A 19272-nucleotide genomic window follows, 5' to 3' on the forward strand; every position below is an offset into this window, starting at 1 on the left:
CAAGATGTTTAGGGGGTGGTAGAATACCAGTATTCACAAGCCTTGGCATAGCCGTATCTGGGGTAGAGGATGCTACGGCAGCAATACGAGAAACTCGTGACAATCTAATGTCTCTACTGCCTTTGGGTCTCGCTCCCTGTTTGTGCCATCGATTAGTGTGACAATCAGTTTCATCTTGTTCCTCTACACTTGGTATACTGTTGAGATTCACTAGATTCATGGGACTCACCGGCTGTATGCTGAGGGGGTCCGTGACGATGGTCTGCTGAGTGTTCTGCCTGTTTTGGAAGTCCAGCAAGTAACTTTGTTTCAAGAACCGCAATCCTTTGTAGAAGTTTGCAGCAGTACATGCAGCAAGTAGATTCAAAAGGAGGCATTTTCTTTCTCTTCTGTTTGAATGTGGGCAGCTGTCTTTTTCCATCTCCAGAATGTAAGCTGCTGGCAGTGGGAGTCAAAGTCTTCTTTTTCGTGGTATTACTCCAGTCCCAAATTACCCAGTTTTTAGTTTTAGTGTTTGTGCCAAAAATGTGTTGTTTGATCACTGTACTGATCTGTTGAAGTAAAAATCTGAGAAAAGTACAGAAATAAGAAGCAAAGCGCAGAGCAGTAAGCAAGAATGTCCGAACGATAGCGAAGCCAGAAGACACATGGTTCTGTAGGCCACATAACCATATACCCTCTCTGAGGCATCACAAAAGACATATAACTCCCTAACGGTGGAAGGAGTGTCGGACTTGCCAGGAGCATAAGGTTGAGGGAATTGTAGTTCGGTGATACCGGAAAGCTCTGCAACCCATATGGACCATTTCTCACACATATGTAGGGGTTCAATAGGGTCATCCCAGCTGAGGTTGTGTTTCCAGAGATCCTGGATAAGAGTCTTCACCCTCGTGGTGAAGGGTATGATGAAACCCAAGGGGTCATATTGGCTTGCCAAAGTCTTATACAGGTTCCTCATGGTGGGCTGAACAGGCTCTGCTATGCGGTTTCTATAGCCAAGGGTGTCGTCGAGGCAATTCCATTGTAGGCCGAGAGTAAATTCTTGCAGGTCTGTGCTACTCTGAGACAACCAGCACTCGCTACTAGCTGATCTGGGTTCCGATGGGAGGTGCCTGAGGACGGATGGCACATTGGATGCCCACTGTCAGATCTCAAAGCCTCCCTGTAGCAAGGACTGATGCAATCCATCTATAATGGCTTTAGCCTCACCTTGATCGGGGGTACTGTGAAGGCAGTTGTCAACATAGAATGAGGTCTCCACAATGTCAGCTAAGCCAACCATGGTGTCTCTGTGTTCTTGGGCATGATGTTGAAGGGCATAAATAGCGCAGCACGGGCTGCAGGTCGTACCAAAGGTAACTACCTGCCACTCGTAGATGTCTGGGTCAGCTTCCCTGGTCATGTTCCGCCAGATGAATCGCAGCACTGACTTGTCAACACGTAACAGACGTACTTGGTGGAACATGCCTTTTATGTCCCCACTCACTGCGACTGCATGTTGCCGGAACCTCAATATCACGCCCAACAGAAATGGCCCAAGTGTTGGCCCAGGAAGGAGTTGTTCATTCAAGCTCTGACCATGTTACTGGTTGAAGACGAAACAGTTGAATATTATTCATGTGGTGCGGAATGAATCATGACTCTGTGGACTTGTCTGCCTCCTCTGGTGCTATCTTAGCAATGTAGCCCACTGATTCAAGCTTTTGAATCTCAGAGCAGTAAACTTGCACTTGCCCAGTATTCTTGGCCAGTTTTCGCTCAATGTTTCTGAGACTGGGGAGCATGTCCATGTCTGCGTGGAGCAAAGTGATAGGGGTACGTCTTAGCAGTGGGGTAGCATACCTCTGGACACTGTCCACATTCACTCTGACAGTGGCAGTCTGCAAAAGGTTATAGCATGGTTTGTCTTGTTTTGATCTTGTGATCACCTTCTCATTGTATGGAACGGTGTAAATTTGCCACAAGTGCTCCACATGCTGATACAGCTTGTCACATGCTGGGGCTGTCATAATATGCAGACATTGCTGCAGGCCTTTAGGGGGCTGAATCGGACACATTGGGCCTTGCAGTACCCAACCAAGCTTGGTACATATGGCAACGGGGCCGCCCTCTGCTCCTCTGCGCACTGGCTGAACTGGCGTGAACCACTTGAGGAAGGACGATAGTTCTTTCAGAGGCGTCATCTAGGACAGCGTGAGCTTCCATTGTTTGGTCAACATTGTGCAAGAGAACTCTGACAACTTTAAGCATGACTTTCTGTGAGCGGTTGGATCTATCAAGATAGATCTGTGCTGATGGCGAACTCACCATAAGCACTGCTCTGGAGGTGTCGTTAATTGAGTCATGCAGCACGGTAAGGTGAAGCTCTTTGCAGACTTTACACGGTCGCTTGAGGTTACAGGAGTCAGCTGAATGATTCCTACCACACTTCCAACAACATTTGCCCTCTGCGATCCAGGTGATGATCGGAGCGGTGGTTAGCCTCTTGAATTTATCACAGGAGTTGAGATAGTGATCTCGGTTGTTGCAATAAGGACCATAGGGCTTTGGCTTGGAGATGACTTTCACCTGTGCCGGTGCAGAAGGCTTGACAGATTTCTCTGATGTCAGAAGTAAAGGTGTTGAACTCTCTCGATTATATGGAGTGCCTTTACTGTTCCCAGATGACTTTGTTGCATCGGACTGAAACATAGCTGCTGCTCGGCTAGAGATACGCTTAGCTTGTGACTTTGTTTGTAACCAGGCTGCTAAGTCGGGTAGAGTATAGGTTCTATCTGTAACAATTTGATGAATTCCATGGCTCAAGCAGTACTCTACAAAGCTGTCTTGGCAAGCAGGTGGCAGTTTACACAGAAGGCGGTCTACGTGATAACCACACATGAGCTCATACCCGTTCTGACCTTCCAGTGTTTTCAGCATGCCTACCAGGGACTGGACAGATAAGGCAAACGAGTCAAAGGCATTGGAATCACCCATTCTGAGTAGCTTCGGTGTATGGTTGTGGGTGGTGCATATATGCTTTAGCCAGTTGTTGGGCACTAGCAAACTTCAGATGACTCAGCAACACTTGATATTTGTACTGCTCGCTGATGTGAGTACGGTGACTTAAAAGATTGTCTAAGGCCAGTTTCAACAAGGCAAAGTCGCTTTCGGTGCCACTCTCAAACACTGATAGTGTGGGGCAAGGGATGCCGTAGGCTGCTGCCATCCGAAGCTCTGTCCCGGGCTGAGGTACGTAACCAGCTTGAGGAACAGGTAGAGGTGGATAAGGTTGAGGGAAGATGGGTGTGTTAGATGAGAGTGTCACTCTCGGATGAGTGGTCGGAATGGGCTGAGTCTGACCCATAAGGGGGGCTACTTGACCTGGTAAAAAAAGTATTCACATGTGAGGTCAATGCAATGGGTGCAATAGGAGGTACAGTCTGCGAGATCAGAGCACTTTCTGAGTGTGGTGTCACAAGTTCAGCTGCTGCTGGTTGCACAGGGTTGAATGGGGGTAGTGGCATTGAGACTGGGCTGGGCTGCTGCGAGACAGGTGAAATATTCTCCCCAGAATGTGCGTCTTGTGGTCTCCCTTGTACTTGAGTGACTGCACATGTGGACAATTGTGCAGCGTGAGCTGGAACTTGTGCTGACATAGTTGCTGGTAATGTCAATGGAGGTGTTTTGGGTGTTGACTGAACTATGCGTGGGTTCCTTAATGTGCTCTGTACCTCTGGAATAGTCTGCGTGGCTTGCATCATGGAAGATGAGGTGCAGGGAGATTGCTGAGCAACAGGAGACTGGGCTGGCCTGGCATGAAGTAGCTGTGGTGGTGGCACGGTTGTGTCTGGGGATCCTTCGGGATCTGCTTCGTCCACACGTAAGTCTTGGCTGAGCAGAGAATTCACCAGTTTGGCTACTTCTTGGTTAGTTTCTGCCTTTTTAAGCTTGCATCATCTTTCTAACTGGTTAGCTAGTGCTTCTTTTGCAATGAAAGCCTCTTCCTGAACATGTTGAGCTTCTTTAGCTTGGGTTTGCAGTCTCTGATACTCTATTTCTGCCAGCGTGTCCTCCTCTATCTGCTGAAGTAGGTTGTCATACTGCCGCTGCTGGATTCTCTCCTCCACTATGGCTGCCTGCCTGCTTGTGAGTGCGGATGCAACATGAGCGCCCGAGACACTGGAACGACTGGAATCAGAACTGGCTTTGCTATGGGACGTTCTCCTCGACTGGCTCTTGTGTCGGCTGTGACAGCGTGAGGAAGCGGTTGGAGGAGGGTCTACAAGGGGTAGATAGCCAACCTCATTTTCATCCAGGTGGGAAGGCAGTTTAGTATGTATTTTGGGTCGAACTGTAGCCTCTGATGCATTACTATCTGCAGTATTCATGATGCTTTGGTTGATATGATCCGACTCGAAGGACCAATTTATGTTAGGTAGCACCTCCCAACATTTACTCAATGTCTGGTATCATAGTGTGCAAACATGGATTGACTCCAGTTAAAGAATCATGCACGGGATGAGTGTGTCTCCAATAACACTGCCATTTATTCCAGACCAGAAGTAACATCCAATAAATTATATAAGGCACATTGTGGTAGAGTACCCGTTATGTTGTGGCCTATAACAACAAATAATACAATGCAATTACAATGTAGAATGGGAATTATTGAGTGCAGATTTACACAATGCAAATAACTAAAACCGGAACCATAGTAACAAATATACACTCAATTATTGAAATATAGATGTAAGTATCAAGTGGAAGCCATAAAGAAACATTCTTAAATATATTATCTCAACCTCACATCATGTTAGTGGTGTTAAATACCCAGATTTACATGTGTAAATAGTCCGCTCATGCTCGTTAGCTCGTTAGGCAAATATAATAGCATGACTCAGCAATTACACTCCGATCGTTAATTTGCATAAGTAAACATTTGCGGATCATCAAGCATGCATTAGGATAAACATAAAACACTACAGAAACAATATCAAGCATTATAACTTACATCTTGTGCATAAACACACAACGCAAACATAGGTATTGGAGCGCAGCAGTGTTCACAACAGTCTGTGAGCCATGATAGTTTTAAAGTCCGTATGGAAACGGCTGTGTGATATTGGTTCTGGTGTTGTGCCGAATTCTGCACCCCAGCCAGATTATGCACCCCCTCGTTGAAGTCGCTACCTGATTGCCTAATCCCAATCCCAACCCCACCCCTAATCATAATCCTAACCCCTCCCCCAAACCTACTCATTAAACCCACCAATACGGGGTGCATAATCTGGCAGGGTGCAAATTTTGGCACTACACCGGAACAGACTTTCTGACACAGCCTTCTGAACTGACTCTTAATTTAGTAAAACATTAATTCATAAAAAGTACTGTATTCTTTATAGCTACCACATATTTTACAGTTTTTTTCATCTCTGGGACCAATTTACTTAGATCACTTTTAATAAAAACGTCTCGGGTTACTTACCCCTAGAGGACGCAGTTCGAAGTTCCCATGAAAGGGAACTGTTCAAACAGTGAGTCTATGTATTTGGCAGTATTTTAGCAGTTTATTGAGGCTAAAATGTGCATCATGCCCTGTATCATTAAATCAGTTAAATGAGGTACATTTCTAAGTTACCTGTAAACAACAACAAAATAAGGTTTTTACAGTATGATAAGTAGTTCTTCACAGAAGTTCAGATTAACCTGAATTTGTGATTTCAGGCAAGTTTTCTATGAATGATTCGGTGAACAGACCATGAGTTATCTGTGACATGCCATGTGAAGATGGGACTATTAAAACAATATTAACCTGCTAATGAAGGATGATATGTGTAGCGTCTGGACCACTCAAACACACAATATATATTTTGTTAGCTAGATTTAACAAATACTCTGTAACACCCCAGGAAGCCCAACAGGCCCCTGGTTCCATGGCAACCCTGACACCCGATACATTTACGACCTCCTGGAATTTAAGTGAAGAAAATCGCTTCCTTGCCCATAAGGAAAATCCACAAGGGAAGGACTTTTCTTTGCTAATATAATTTCATTCCTTATTTCTCTTCTCTGTACCCTTTCCTATACCAACTGTATGTGTGTGAGTTTGTGTTTATGTAGTATGTTAGACTAGTTTAAGTGTTTATGTAGTTAATAAAACCTTACTTGTATCACACTTGACGTGGTTCATTGTTTGCTCATAACTGGAGTCACTTAATCATGCAGATTTATGCTACAAGCTTTTGTAGAATTGTACAGTAAGAAAGTTATTTCCTTTAACCAGGAAATTAACGTTCTTAGAATTGACAAGACAGTTGACCCTGAGAGGTCAGCTAAATATCTACAGCGGATCTAAAATATTCATAATTAATTATAACTAGTTATGATTAATTATTCATATTTCCCATGAGCTGATTCGTTACATATGTGTGTTCCTCTGTAAAGTTTCAAATGCTAATAGATAGCTGAGAATGTAGAGTTTACATATTCATGTTCACTAAAAAAATTAAAAATAAAATAAAAAATCACGTGAGGAAGAAGAAAAAAAAACACAAATCCAAGGTAGTTCACGCAAATTCAGATTCAGTAATAAACATTATAATTGTAATAAACAATTTTAAACATTCAAACCTTTTAGTGCACAGTTGTACATCTGTGAATTGTTTTACGCGTGAAATATATTATTTTGTGCATGTGAGCTGCTTTTGTGTATATTTACATACGTTTTTGAGGATGTGTATTTATTTATTTACTTTTTTATTAGATTTTTTAATTGTCTTTTTTTCTTTTGTGGCGCGTGATTTTATTTATTGTTTTAATGCATGTGAATTTACCCCGTTGCTTAGTAACGACAGCGCAGGAGAAGGCGGCACATAACATTGCTCTCTGCACTTTTATATATTTACGTTTTTGAAACGTTCGTTTTGTTTACAAAGCTTCAGTGCATAACGGCACTTATGTCTGTCTTAGGAATGTATTGCAAATGCTCTAAAGAACGCTGAAGGCGAACAGAAATGAGACTGCTTCAGTCATCTGGTAAACTGCCAATACTGGATATTTGTCCGTTTTGAAATAATGTACTTCTTTTTAGGTTGAGAGTTTATTCTGTTCAGACCATAGAAACTACTAATATGAAACAAACTTCCAATAGTTCCAATACTTCCAAAATAAACTTCCAATAGTCTTCCCTATTTTCTGTATCCCTGAGCTGTTTAACAGGAACCCAAAATCAAGGCAGACTTTTGCACTCTCTGCCTCTTTTTGTGCTCTATCTGATGCATGTCCTCTCCCTCTGTTAGCTCTGTCTGTCTGAGGAAAAAGTGCTTTGCACACACTTTTCAGGGCTTCATAATAATCATACGTTCAAAGGCTGCATGGAAACATAAAGGAGGAGGGGAGGGGTTCAAAGTGGGTTGCCATAGAAACAGTTTTACAGTCACCAGAAAACTGGAGAGTCTTGGGATTCTGTACTTACACTGTTCATCAGTTATTAACGTTGTATTGTGCTCATGCCACATGAGTCTCCAGCAGAAATGCAGGAAAGAAAGTGATGGACTTCGGTGACTTATTTCATAGCAGGTTGAACAATATTTACAAGTCCAGACTTGGAATTTCCTCTTGGCGTCTAATTCTAATTACCAGTTACTACTTTCTCTATATTGCTTTTTTGTATTAATCTATGTGTACTGTTTTTGTCTACCAGAAACTATGCTTCTAAAAACAGAGGCAGCGTTGTAGTTCCATCCATGCAACTTTGCAATGCTGTTTGCAATGTTATGGTTTCTGGAAACATCAAATGGGTAAACTGTTGGTAATGATGGAACTTGTGAGTTTGGGATGGGGCTGTCTGTTTTGTTGAACCAGAAACTGGGTTAAAGGCCATTCTAACTGCCTCTATACTCTCTTTGTACGGTAGTTTGTTATGTGATTATGCCCACTGTTTAATATATCTAAAGCCAAATTACCAACAAGTCTTGAAGGAAGATATTGAAATAAATTGGAAAAGAGTAGTTAGACTTCCTGTGAGTTGTTGACAAAATGGCAATGAATAGCACTAATATACATTGTTAGATGAAAACCGGCCAACCGAAGTGATATTTCCACCGCCAAACATCCAACAAGACTATTTTATGCTTGATCATATTCTAAAATGAAACGTATCTATAATAAATAGAATATGATTATAAAAAAGAGCTCTGTGTTAAAAAGAGCTTTATAAAAAAGATTATAAGATATTTTTAAATGTTGCTTTTTATCCTAAGGGATATACACTGACAACATACTGGTTTTACCAACCTCCCCAAACAGCATGTTTACAATTACACTTCATTGCTGATCGATATTACACAATCAATTATGTGCACTTCAAGGCCAGTGAGATACCCCATGACTTCTGTTTTAGTAAGTCGCCTTAACAGGATGTGGTAGTCTTTCTAAATGAATAAATAGTACAATGTCTCTTTTCCCGGCACCATTTCTTAAAGGAATATTTCACCCAAAAATGAAAGCTTGCTGAAAATTAACTCACCCTCGGTCCATTGTAGAGTCTGGACCAATCAGACACATTGTTTTGTTATATTTAAAAAATACTCCGTAACACGCCTCAGTCAGCAAGCCAACTATGAGGGTCTATGGACCCTTCCCCGAAATGCGGTTAACGCCTCAAAAAGGCAGAACAGGCCTCTGGTTCCATGGCAACCAATGCTGATAACACAGTTTTTTAGTAGTATAGTAGTATAGTATAGAAATAGTATGAATGAGTCGTTGAATCATTAATTCAAACGACCTTTTTCATAATTTTAATATAAAAAATTGGTGTATTAAATATATTATATGTACACTACCAGTCAAAAGTTTTTTTATGTTTTTTAAAGAAGTCTCTTCTGCTCACCAAGCCTGCATTTATTTGATCCAAAGTACAGTAAAAACAGTGAAATTTAAAATAACTGCTTTCTATTTGAATATATTTCAAAATGTAATTTATTCCTGTGATTTTAAAGCAAATTTTTTTGCATCATTACTCCAGTCACATGATCCTTCAGAAATCATTCTGATATTCTGAAATTACATTTTGAAATATATTCAAATAGAAAGCAGTTATTTTAAATTGTAAAAATATTTCACAATATTACAAATTTTGCTGTATTTTGGATCAAATAAATGCAGGAGGCATTGGTGAGCAGAAGATAATTATTTAAAAAAACATTAAAAAGCTTACTGTTCAAAAACTTTTGACTGGTAGTGTGTATTAAAATGTTTAATAATTAGTTCAGCCTGGTCAGTACCTGGATGGGAGTCCTCCTGGGAAAACTAGGTTGCTGTTGAAAGAGGTGTTAGTGCTAGTGTTGGTGTTAGTCAGCGGTTCAACTTACTCACGGTTCGGTTTGTATCACGGTTTTAGAGTCACGGTTTCGGTATGGTTCGGTATGTGCTATGTTTAGGCAAAAACTATACTGTCAGATAAAAATTAAGAAAATAAGAATCATCTATCTAACTACAAGCAACAGCACAAATAAATATGATAGAGTAAAAATACAAATAGAATAAACAGTGATTTTCTGTTTTTTTTTTTTAGGTAGGTCTAACATTAGTTTTTTAGGTACAGAAATTCAATAAAGTAATGAAATATAAAACAGCATTGCATATTTGACTGTATAAATTAAAGATTAATTCGTTTGATTAACATTAAGAAAGTGCTGTCACTTTAAGAGAATGCACTGATCCAGTACGTTCAGCCGGCTATGTCTGCAATAGGATACTTACCAAGATGGCCATTTTGACATAATGTCTGTGTGAATTTGTCCATTTAAACACAATACTTCAGAGAGAGCTTAATATTTGCGCGCGTTCTGAGGCGGTTTGCAGTTGAGTGCACGCACAAATCTTCTCACTGCACGCGCAGTTAGGCAATACACAATAACTCGCTACATAAATGCATCATTCATTCATTCATTCATTCAAATTAATTAAACACTTTCAAATAGACTGCAGCAATAATATTTTGTCACACATTATTTTGTTTAGTTCAGAATCGTGGGAGAATCGTGATCTCTATTTGAGACAAAAAAATTGTGATTCTCAATGTATCCAGAATCGTGCAGCTCTAGTATGAGTGATTGTATGTTTGTTTGTTTAGATTACGTAAAACAGTGATTCTGTCCTAATTCCCTTGCATATTAATGGTGGAGTTCCCTTTAAAATCTTAAATGATTCCCTTTGAGCTAAATTATCACTGTTTCCCTTACAGTGTGTTAGCGTTTAGTTAATAAAACTTGTGTGCACAAATTACATTAGTTTCTGGTCCTGCTTGTGAATAATGTCCCTTTATGATTCTGATCCAGCTACAAGCTCTAATGCATTAATACTGAAGGAAAGATATTTTCTGTGGTCACGAAAATATCCTTTCTTAAGAGTTGATATGAACTTACACTGAATGTTCGCTGGACGAACAGATTAGTTGATGGCAATTAATTCTGCTACAGTTACTACTGTCAGCTGATATAAATAATTGTAATTAATTATAATTAATTGCAATTATTTATATACATTTCAATTTTGAGCTAATTTGCTACACCATCCAAGATATCGATGAGTTTGTTTCTTCATCAGAACAGATTTTGAGAAATGTAGTACTTGGTCAACAATGGATGCTCTGGTTGCCATCAGAATGAGAGTCCAAACAGCTGATATAATCTAGCATATTGGCTGTTTATTATTATTTATAAAGCACATGTTAATGCCTTATTCTGCATAACCATATATAAGATCCCTTAATCCTACCTATAGTGTACCTAAACTTGACAACTACATTACTAACTATTAATAAACAGCAAATTAGGAGTTAATTGAGGCAAAAGTCATAGTTAATAGCTAGTCTCTTCTGGCCAAAATATCAGTCCATAATTCAGAATAATGTGAAGTCCATCCCCTGTTGTCTTCTCACATTAAAATCCACTGGTTATTTGTTTAGAATTGTTTTGCACTGCTGCTTGTAAACAGTTCTTGATCTTTGCATATGTATCTCCTGATTCAGTTTCAATTTAAATTTGAAGTTAAAAAGGTTTGAAGTTAAATACATATTTGTTCTTTACAAACCTGCAGCTTTCCGCTTCACAAGATGTTAACTGTACTGAAGTGGTGTGGATTACTTCTGGATTATTGTGATGGTTTTTTATATATTTTTTTTATCAGCCATTCACTGCAGAGGATCCATTGGTGTGATGTAATGTTAAATTTCTCCAAATCTGTTCCGATGAAGAAACAAACTCATCTACATCTTGGATGGCCTGAGAGTGAGTAAATCGTCAGAAAATTCTAAAACTAAAACCATTCCTGTAACTTTCCAACATCAAAATAATACTTTAGTAACACTTTAGAATAGGGAACACTTATTCACTATTATCTACGACTTTTCCCTCAATACATTCCTAATTTGCTGCTTATTAATTATTAGGAAGGTAGTTGTTAAAGGGATAGTTCACCCAAAAATGAAAATTTGATGTTTATCTGCTTACCCCCAGGGCATCCAAGATGTAGGTGACTTTGTTTTTTCAGTAGAACACAAATTATGATTTTTAACTCCATCCATTGCAGTCTGTCAGTCGTATAATGCATGGCAATTGTAACAAAATCTATGAGAGTAAAAAAAACATGCACAGACAAATCCAAATTAAACCCTGCGGCTCGTGATGACACATTGATGTCCTAAGACACGAAACGATCGGTTTGTGCCAGAAACCGAACAGTATTTATATAATTTTTTCCCTCTAATACACCACTATGTCCAACTGCCTTGAGCGCGCGCACGCCATCCGGTGCGTGAGGTGTGTACGCGCTCTGGCGTAGTTTACGCAAACGCCGGAAGTGATCTCTCGCGCGTATACGTTACTCATTGTTTGCACAGTGCACAAACATTGTAGGATGGCTAATCAAAATGGTACTTACTTGCGCTTATCCGGATTTTTTAATCCAACTCATTTGTTCATATGCACCCCTATAATCGTTGCAATAAAATTACAAATACAACACATTACTCACTCTATTGACAGCTTGCCATTGAGTCCCTCTGGCCTTGGACGTCGCCTCCAGTTTATACGTGGCAAGCTAAACACAACGTGCAAAACGCTGCGGCTCAACAGCGGAGAAAAGTCTGGATCTTCAGTCAGGCAGGTGTGTGATGGGATACCCTCGGCAATGTCCTTGTCGGCATCTTGTAGTTGTGGCATTGCTATATTCCATTCGTGACAACAGATGCTCTCCACTTCTGTTGGCATCTCACAACACTTACTACAAGAACACCACCACTTTTGAAGAGATCTCTGTCTCTCTGAGGCTTGAAGACGTGCTGCTGCAGCAGATGCTTCCTCCATATCTCTGAGTTCTTGATCTGAGTATTCTGGTTCAAATAAATACGCTTGGGCAAAAAAAATTATTGGACATAGTGGTGTATTAGAGGTAAAAAATGATATAAATACTGTTCGGTTTCTCGCACAAACCGATCGTTTCGTGTCTCATTTGTTCATATGCACCCCTATAATCGTATAAATGTGTCGTCACGAGCCGCAGGGTTTAATTTGGATTTGTCTGTGCATGTTTTTTTTTACTCTCATAAATTTTGTTACAATTGCCATGCATTATACGACTGACAGACTGCAACGGTTGGAGTTAGAAATCATAATTTGTGTTCTACTGAAGAAACAAAGTTATCTACATCTTGGATGCCCTGGGGGTAAGCAGATAAATAAATTCATTTTTGGGTGAACTATCCCTTTAAGTTTAGGTATTAGGTAGGATAGGGATGTAGAATAAGGTCATGTAGAATAAGGCATTCATATGTGCTTAATTAGTACTAATAAATGGCTAATATTCTAGTAATATGCATGCTAATAAGCAACTAGATAGGGGACCCTAAAATAAAGTGTAACCAATTCTGCAATCCAGGCTTAAGGCAATGCATGATTAAAAATAGCAGACAGAATAACTTACCAGTCGTTTCAACAATACCCTCCAAAATCACGACTATTTCGAACTGCTCTGTCTGCATGGATCGCTGTGAGAGCTCGTAGAAGGGGCTCTTGGTGTCGATCACATGACAGATTGTGAGTGGTGACACGAGAAAGAGTTGGTCCGCTCCGGTGCTAAAGCCCACATCCAGCTCCAGCTGATCCAGGGGGAGGAACTCACCCTCGGGCGTCTGTCGGGACTGCAGGAGTGAAAAGAGGGGAGATGGGGCGTAAAAATTGCTTTAGACACTGTACGGTGAATTGAGCTGTGAGGATAGACAGTCAGGCATCAAAAGACAGACAGGTAAGACATCAAATTAAAGCTCAAAGAATACAATAAAGAAATCAATGCAATTTTTTTATACCGATCACAATTTACCAAGACAGTATGCAGCAAGAATCTCTGCAAGCATTTCTGGCCAGCATGCCAAAATATAGGCCTACACTGAAACATGGCAGCAATAGGGATTGCAAACCTATTTTCAACAGTCTCTTATGCTGTTCTAATTGACATCTTTAACATTTTTTAATTAAATGAGAGAATGTCATGATTGACAACCAAGCACTGGCTGAGTCTGTTAATGAACAACAGAGGGCAGGGTAACACTTTCCATTACAGTGCCCATGTTACACGTATTTCATGTAAATAATATAGGCCTACACCCTTAAAAATAAAGGTGCTTCACAATGACATAGAAGAACATTTTTGTCTAAATGGTTCCATAAAGTACCTTTAACATCTGAAGAACCTTTCTGTTTCACAAAAGGTTCTTTGTGGCGAAAGAAGGTTCTTCAGATTACAAAAAGGTAAGAAAGAGATGATTCTTTAAAGAACCTTTGACTGAATGGTTCTTTGTGGAACCAAAAATGGTTCTTCTATGGCATCGCTTGAAGAACCTTTTGAAGCACCTTTATTTTTAAGAGTGTAGCTACAACAGTAATAATATTAATAAAGTTTAGCAGCTGTAGAAAGCAATGGTAGGTATAAATGTTTTGAAACATATGCCCCCCCAAAAATTTAAATATATCATAATTTACTCACACTCATGTTGCTCCAAACCTATATGACATTTTTCCCTTTATGGAGCATAACAAAATATATTTTGAAGAATGTTAGTAACCAAACAGTTTAGGTTCCTATTGACATCCATAGTTAAACAAGAAAATACAATGAAAGAGAATAGGTACCGAAACTGTTCTTCAAAATATCGTGTGTTATGTTCCACAGAAGAAAGTCACACAAGTTGCACGTTACAGGACCTAAATTAAGCTGAATAATGACACTATTGTCTTTTTTAGTTGCTTTACAGCTGAACTGTATTCAATTTATAATTGAATAACTTTTCAACATTAATACTGTTATGCTGCTGTGAAGTTGCTTTGAAACATTCTGTATTGTATAAGGCGCTAAATAAATAAATGGACTTGACAGGTTTTGAACATCATGAGGGTGGTTAAATGATAACATAATTTTCATTTTGGGGTGGACTATCCCTTTAATAATTTGTATGTAAATGTAAATAAGTATTGAAAACACAATATTTTATATATTATCCATGTTAGACCTATTAGCACACATAAACCAAACCACCATCCTAACCATACAAGTGCATGTAGTTAATTGATATTACTCAGTACTTAAATGTATATTTACACTGTAACAAGGACACTTGAAAAATGTAGTGTAACCCATAAACTCTATAAGTGGACAAAAAGCAGACCCTTACCTTGAGTAATTTACACCGGATCTGGGCTGAAACCATGTGGCTGTTGCGCAGATTTCCCACCCTGAACATCAGCGTGAGTTTGCCGTCGCGCATGGAGATGGCTGCGTTTTCACTAAACATCAGAGTCTCTGCCCTCTTCTTGGGTTGAGACATCTTAATAAACATACAGCCTATTAAAAAGGCATCCACTATGGAGCCCAAGATGGACTGAAACAGGAAGAGAATGATTCCTTCTGGACATTTTTCAGTGATGTATCTGTGGCCATATCCTATAGTGGCCTCTGTCTCAATGAAGAACAGGAAAGCAGAGGGAAAGTTATAGACGTTGGCCACGCATGGTGTGTACTTCTCATCATGGGTTCGGTACAGGTCGCCTCTGATGTATGCGATGACCCACCACATCGAAGCCATGAATAACCAGGCTACTGTGTATGTGAGGATGAAGATGAAGAGGTTCCATCGCCATTTGAGGTCTACTAGAGTTGTGAATAAGTCTGAGAGATATCTGCTGGTCTCCCCACCTAGGTTTCCATGCTGGACGTTGCATCGTCCGTTCTTGTCGACAAATCGCTGTCGTTTCCTCCTCTTGTCTTTCTGATGGCTGGAAGATGTGGTGGTCACTACCTGATAGTCGCTTCCAAATTTCTTACGAAGAGCAGACATTTTATCCTGCAGAGACAGAAGTAAAGCATACTTGACTGTCTGATATTTTAGCAGTGTATTAGACATGTCATGACCTTTTCACTGGATAAAGATGTTATAAGTAAAAACAAAAGCATAAAAAGACCAAAGCTGGTTGTCACATGAATAAGTTGTCACATAGGCTTTATCTCAGTAACTACTGCAGCATTTTATTTAAGTATAATTCATAAATCATTAATAGCTGGTGATTAAACAAGTGAACACAAAACACTACATTTCAGTACATTTCATCAACATTTCACTACATTTCAACAAAGGTCATCATTACAATTTACATTGAAACTGAAAGGCTGATATGTCAGTTTTCACATGTTTTATAGTAATATTATTTTGTTTAATAATTCGAATTTTGCCTACACAGTAGCTTTATTGGTTACACTTAATTTTAAGATGTCGCTGATGTACAAATAAGCAGTGCATAATATTACCTTGCAAACTGTACTTATTATAGGTTTAGGGTCAGGTTTGAGATTAGTTACTTGTAATTATGCATAATTTACAGTTGTTACCTTAGTAGGTACGTGCAACAGAGGACACTGTAAAATAAAATGTTACAGCTTTCAATTTTGTTGGCTTTTTTCCACATTGGCTGTTTTATTAATTGCCTTTGCTCCATAATTATGTCATTGTTTACATTTTGCTGTAGCACCATTACGATTTTGTGGAAGATAGCTTTTGTACTTAAGAGAAAAAAAAGTTAAAGAGTTAACGGACAGCAGATTCCATTGTTATAGCTGTAAAAAAATATATACTGTATCTTGGCCAGTAACGGTGAAACGGCTTTTTTGGGTTGCACTTTATTTTAAGGTGCCCTTGTTAATTATACATTTAAGTACTGAGTAATATTAATTAACTACATGTACTTACTATATGGTTAGGGTTAGGATTAGGGTTACTTGCATGTAGGCTAATTATGCATAAATTATTATTATTTTAATAGTAACCGTATATTAACAGTAACTAACAGTAATATAAGTTTAATAGTAGGCTACATGTAACATGTAACAACGACACCTTAAAATAAAGTGTTACCCTTTGTTGTAGTCAACATGGTGACACTTTATTTTAAGGTCCAGTTCTCGCTATTAACAAACCATTACCTATGACTTGTGCTTCAATAAGTCAAGTCAAGTCACCTTTATTTATATAGCGCTTTTAACAATACAGATTGTGTCAAAACAACTGTACAACATTAATTAGGAAAATAGTGTGTCAATAATGCAAAGTGACAATAGTAAACACTCATTTTTCAGTTAATAAGCTCCTAATTTGCTGTTTATTAATAGTTAGTGAGGTAGTTGTTAGTATTGGGTAGGACCAGGGATGTAGGGATGTAGAATAGTTAATATTATAATATGTTAATATTAATATGCAATAACCAATATGTTAATAATAGGCATGCTTTAACCAACTACTTGAAAGTGAGAACTGGTCCCTGTACTAAAGTGTTATCGTCAACATATATTGACTTTCAAAACTCAACCTACAGTACCCTGAGAAATAGCCAGCACAAATTGTGAGGATAGCCCCGGTCTAATTCAAATATGAAGAATAAGAAGAGAAGACAATAATCTTACCGATTTTCACCGTACAGGGATTGTTCCTCTCTTCTCGTTACCTGCGAAGCGTTTCAGACCGAAGCGAAGTTTAAAGGGAAACAGTCGATTGTTTATTTTCTGAAACGGTGTAAGGATACATGTTTGCTCGTTGGCTCTGAACGCAGAGATGCAGGAAACTCTCCACAGGCGCTGTCCATCAGCTCGGTCTTCACTCATCTGTTCATCTGAGTTTCACAAACCCCAGCTCAAAGTTGTGGATGATTTCCGTCAGTCTCATCTCAGATGAACAGTCCAAACACAGATGAGCGAATCCTTCCGTCCAGCGGTTTGCGCAGCAGCTGATGGGTACACAAACTAGATGCTTTCTCAACACCTGGAAGGGGGTTCTCCACCTCTTGTCTGCTCAGCTGCAGAACGTATGCAACTTAACTAGATTACGTTGCTCGGAGCCTGTGTGTTAAAGCCGAGCTGATGGTTATCAGTTCATCCGGACGCGCCTCGGGGCAGACAGATTTACAGCATGTGTCCTTCCTAAACCCAAAGCTCGCTTGTTCCAGCGTTATCGAGCTCGTTTCAAGAGCATGCGACAAAAATGGCCAAACGTTCGCAGGGACGGCCAGGTCGTGTCCTTCAGCCCCTCAGAGTGAGTGTGCGAGGCAGCTCTTTGTCTCTTCGGTTCTCCGGAGCGCTGAGCTCTGAAGCTCCTCGCAGGATACGGAGGTGTGTATCATTCACCAGGGGAGGGAGGAACTTCACAATCACAATTCACGTTTATTGGCTGAGGAAGTTACACTTACAAGGAATCTGACTTCACAGTAATTCACGATATTGCAAACAATCAATGTACCATATACGGTAGTACAGTATGCATAATGCAATACACAACACTGTACACAATACAATACGCTACAATCTACATATGCATGGTGTTGTGCAATAAACAATAATTACCAACTTAGAGTCAACATGAATTCAAAATAGACCCTTTCTTAATACATATGTGCCTGACCTTTATGTGTAATTCATCAGTGCACATTATAGATTGCTTCATATAAGGCAGTCAGATCCTGATTAATAACGTTAAGTCTCATATTCACTTTCTCTCCAAAATAAGGGTAATAATTGATGTACAATAAGTTGTGAATGCTGTTTTATGGGTTATTCAGTGAGTAGGGGAGAGTGGGGTAAGATGAGCCACTTTCTACTTATGTGGTCCTCAAGATAAGGGGAAATGACGCAGAGGTACAATCAAAGTATCTAAAGTAACTTCAGGATGTTTCCTGTCATTTTAAATGATCAGAATGTATCTACGACAAAGGGTTCTAAAAATATGGCTTCTTATACAAAAGTGTTCCTTTGCCTCACTGGGGGTAAGTTGACCCGAGTCAATGAGTAAGATGAAGCATCTGGTTGTAAACTGACCATCTGACTGAATCTGGTTCAAACCCATGTTAAATGTGAAAGATAATTGACCTCTTTTATAAACTAATTTAATAATCAAATTTCCTTTTTCAAACAGTCTTATTGCTTTTCTTAAAGCTAATGTAAACAACATAAAACCAACCAAATTAAAATGTCAATATTTAATTGTTTGCATTTCTGAAACAATGCAAGATTACAACACCAAACAGACTAAACAGAGAGTTTGTTGAGTAAAATTAAAATAAAAAAACTGAATTAGAATGAAGGAATAAATGTCACTGAAACTAATGAACAATTTAGTCAAAAGATTCTCAGCATGGTAGCTTTTCTGCAATGTTGAACAGGCCATTAGGGACTGCATGTGGAAAGATATATCTGATTATGATGAAAAGCATCTTCTGGTTCTTATCAGATATGGATTTGGTGCACTTGTATACTGTCCCTATCAAATAAACTACAAATAATAATATGTATATATGATAAACTAAATCAGTTGTGTACTATCACATTAAACTACCAGTTTATAGATTTAATTTAACGTCAGTGCCTTATGGTAGGGTAAGATAAAATGCTGGCTCAATTTACCCCACAGCATTTGGCTCACTTTGCCCCATAGCTACCATTTTGGGAAAAAAACTAGCTTGCTTACTAATTCAGGCTAATATTTAGCTAAATGATTTACATGGTTTTATACATTGCTAAATCACTTATATGCATCATAAATATTTTTAGACCTGGATAAATTTACTTTGATGTAACAGCCATTACATATGTTATGCAAAAATTTTACTTTGACAAGCCAAAAACTGTTATTAAAGTAATTGGGTGCCTTCTACTCCTCCCGTGTGTTTTTTCTTTTCACAGTCTGGCAGAAATTAT

The 19272-nt window shown here is 39.1% G+C and overlaps 1 protein-coding gene across 1 annotated transcript; it reads right to left on the minus strand.

Moving 5' to 3' along the window:
• Positions 1–3454: 3454 nt before the first annotated feature.
• On the minus strand, positions 3455–17273 carry LOC107559529 (G protein-activated inward rectifier potassium channel 1-like). The gene is made up of 6 exons (XM_016243388.1): positions 16990–17273; positions 14711–15379; positions 12967–13183; positions 3949–4261; positions 3714–3873; positions 3455–3631 (listed from the first exon to the last, which is right to left on the minus strand). Exons 2-6 carry the CDS (start codon positions 15371–15373, stop codon positions 3455–3457), a joined length of 1530 nt encoding a protein of 509 aa, XP_016098874.1. The 5' UTR covers positions 15374–15379; positions 16990–17273.
• Between the last annotated feature and the right edge of the window lie 1999 nt (positions 17274–19272).

The sequence above is a fragment of the Sinocyclocheilus grahami genome, unplaced genomic scaffold (genome assembly GCF_001515645.1).
Source record: "Sinocyclocheilus grahami isolate Dianchi unplaced genomic scaffold, SAMN03320097.WGS_v1.1 scaffold690.1, whole genome shotgun sequence".
Classification (NCBI taxonomy): Eukaryota; Metazoa; Chordata; class Actinopteri; order Cypriniformes; family Cyprinidae; genus Sinocyclocheilus; species Sinocyclocheilus grahami.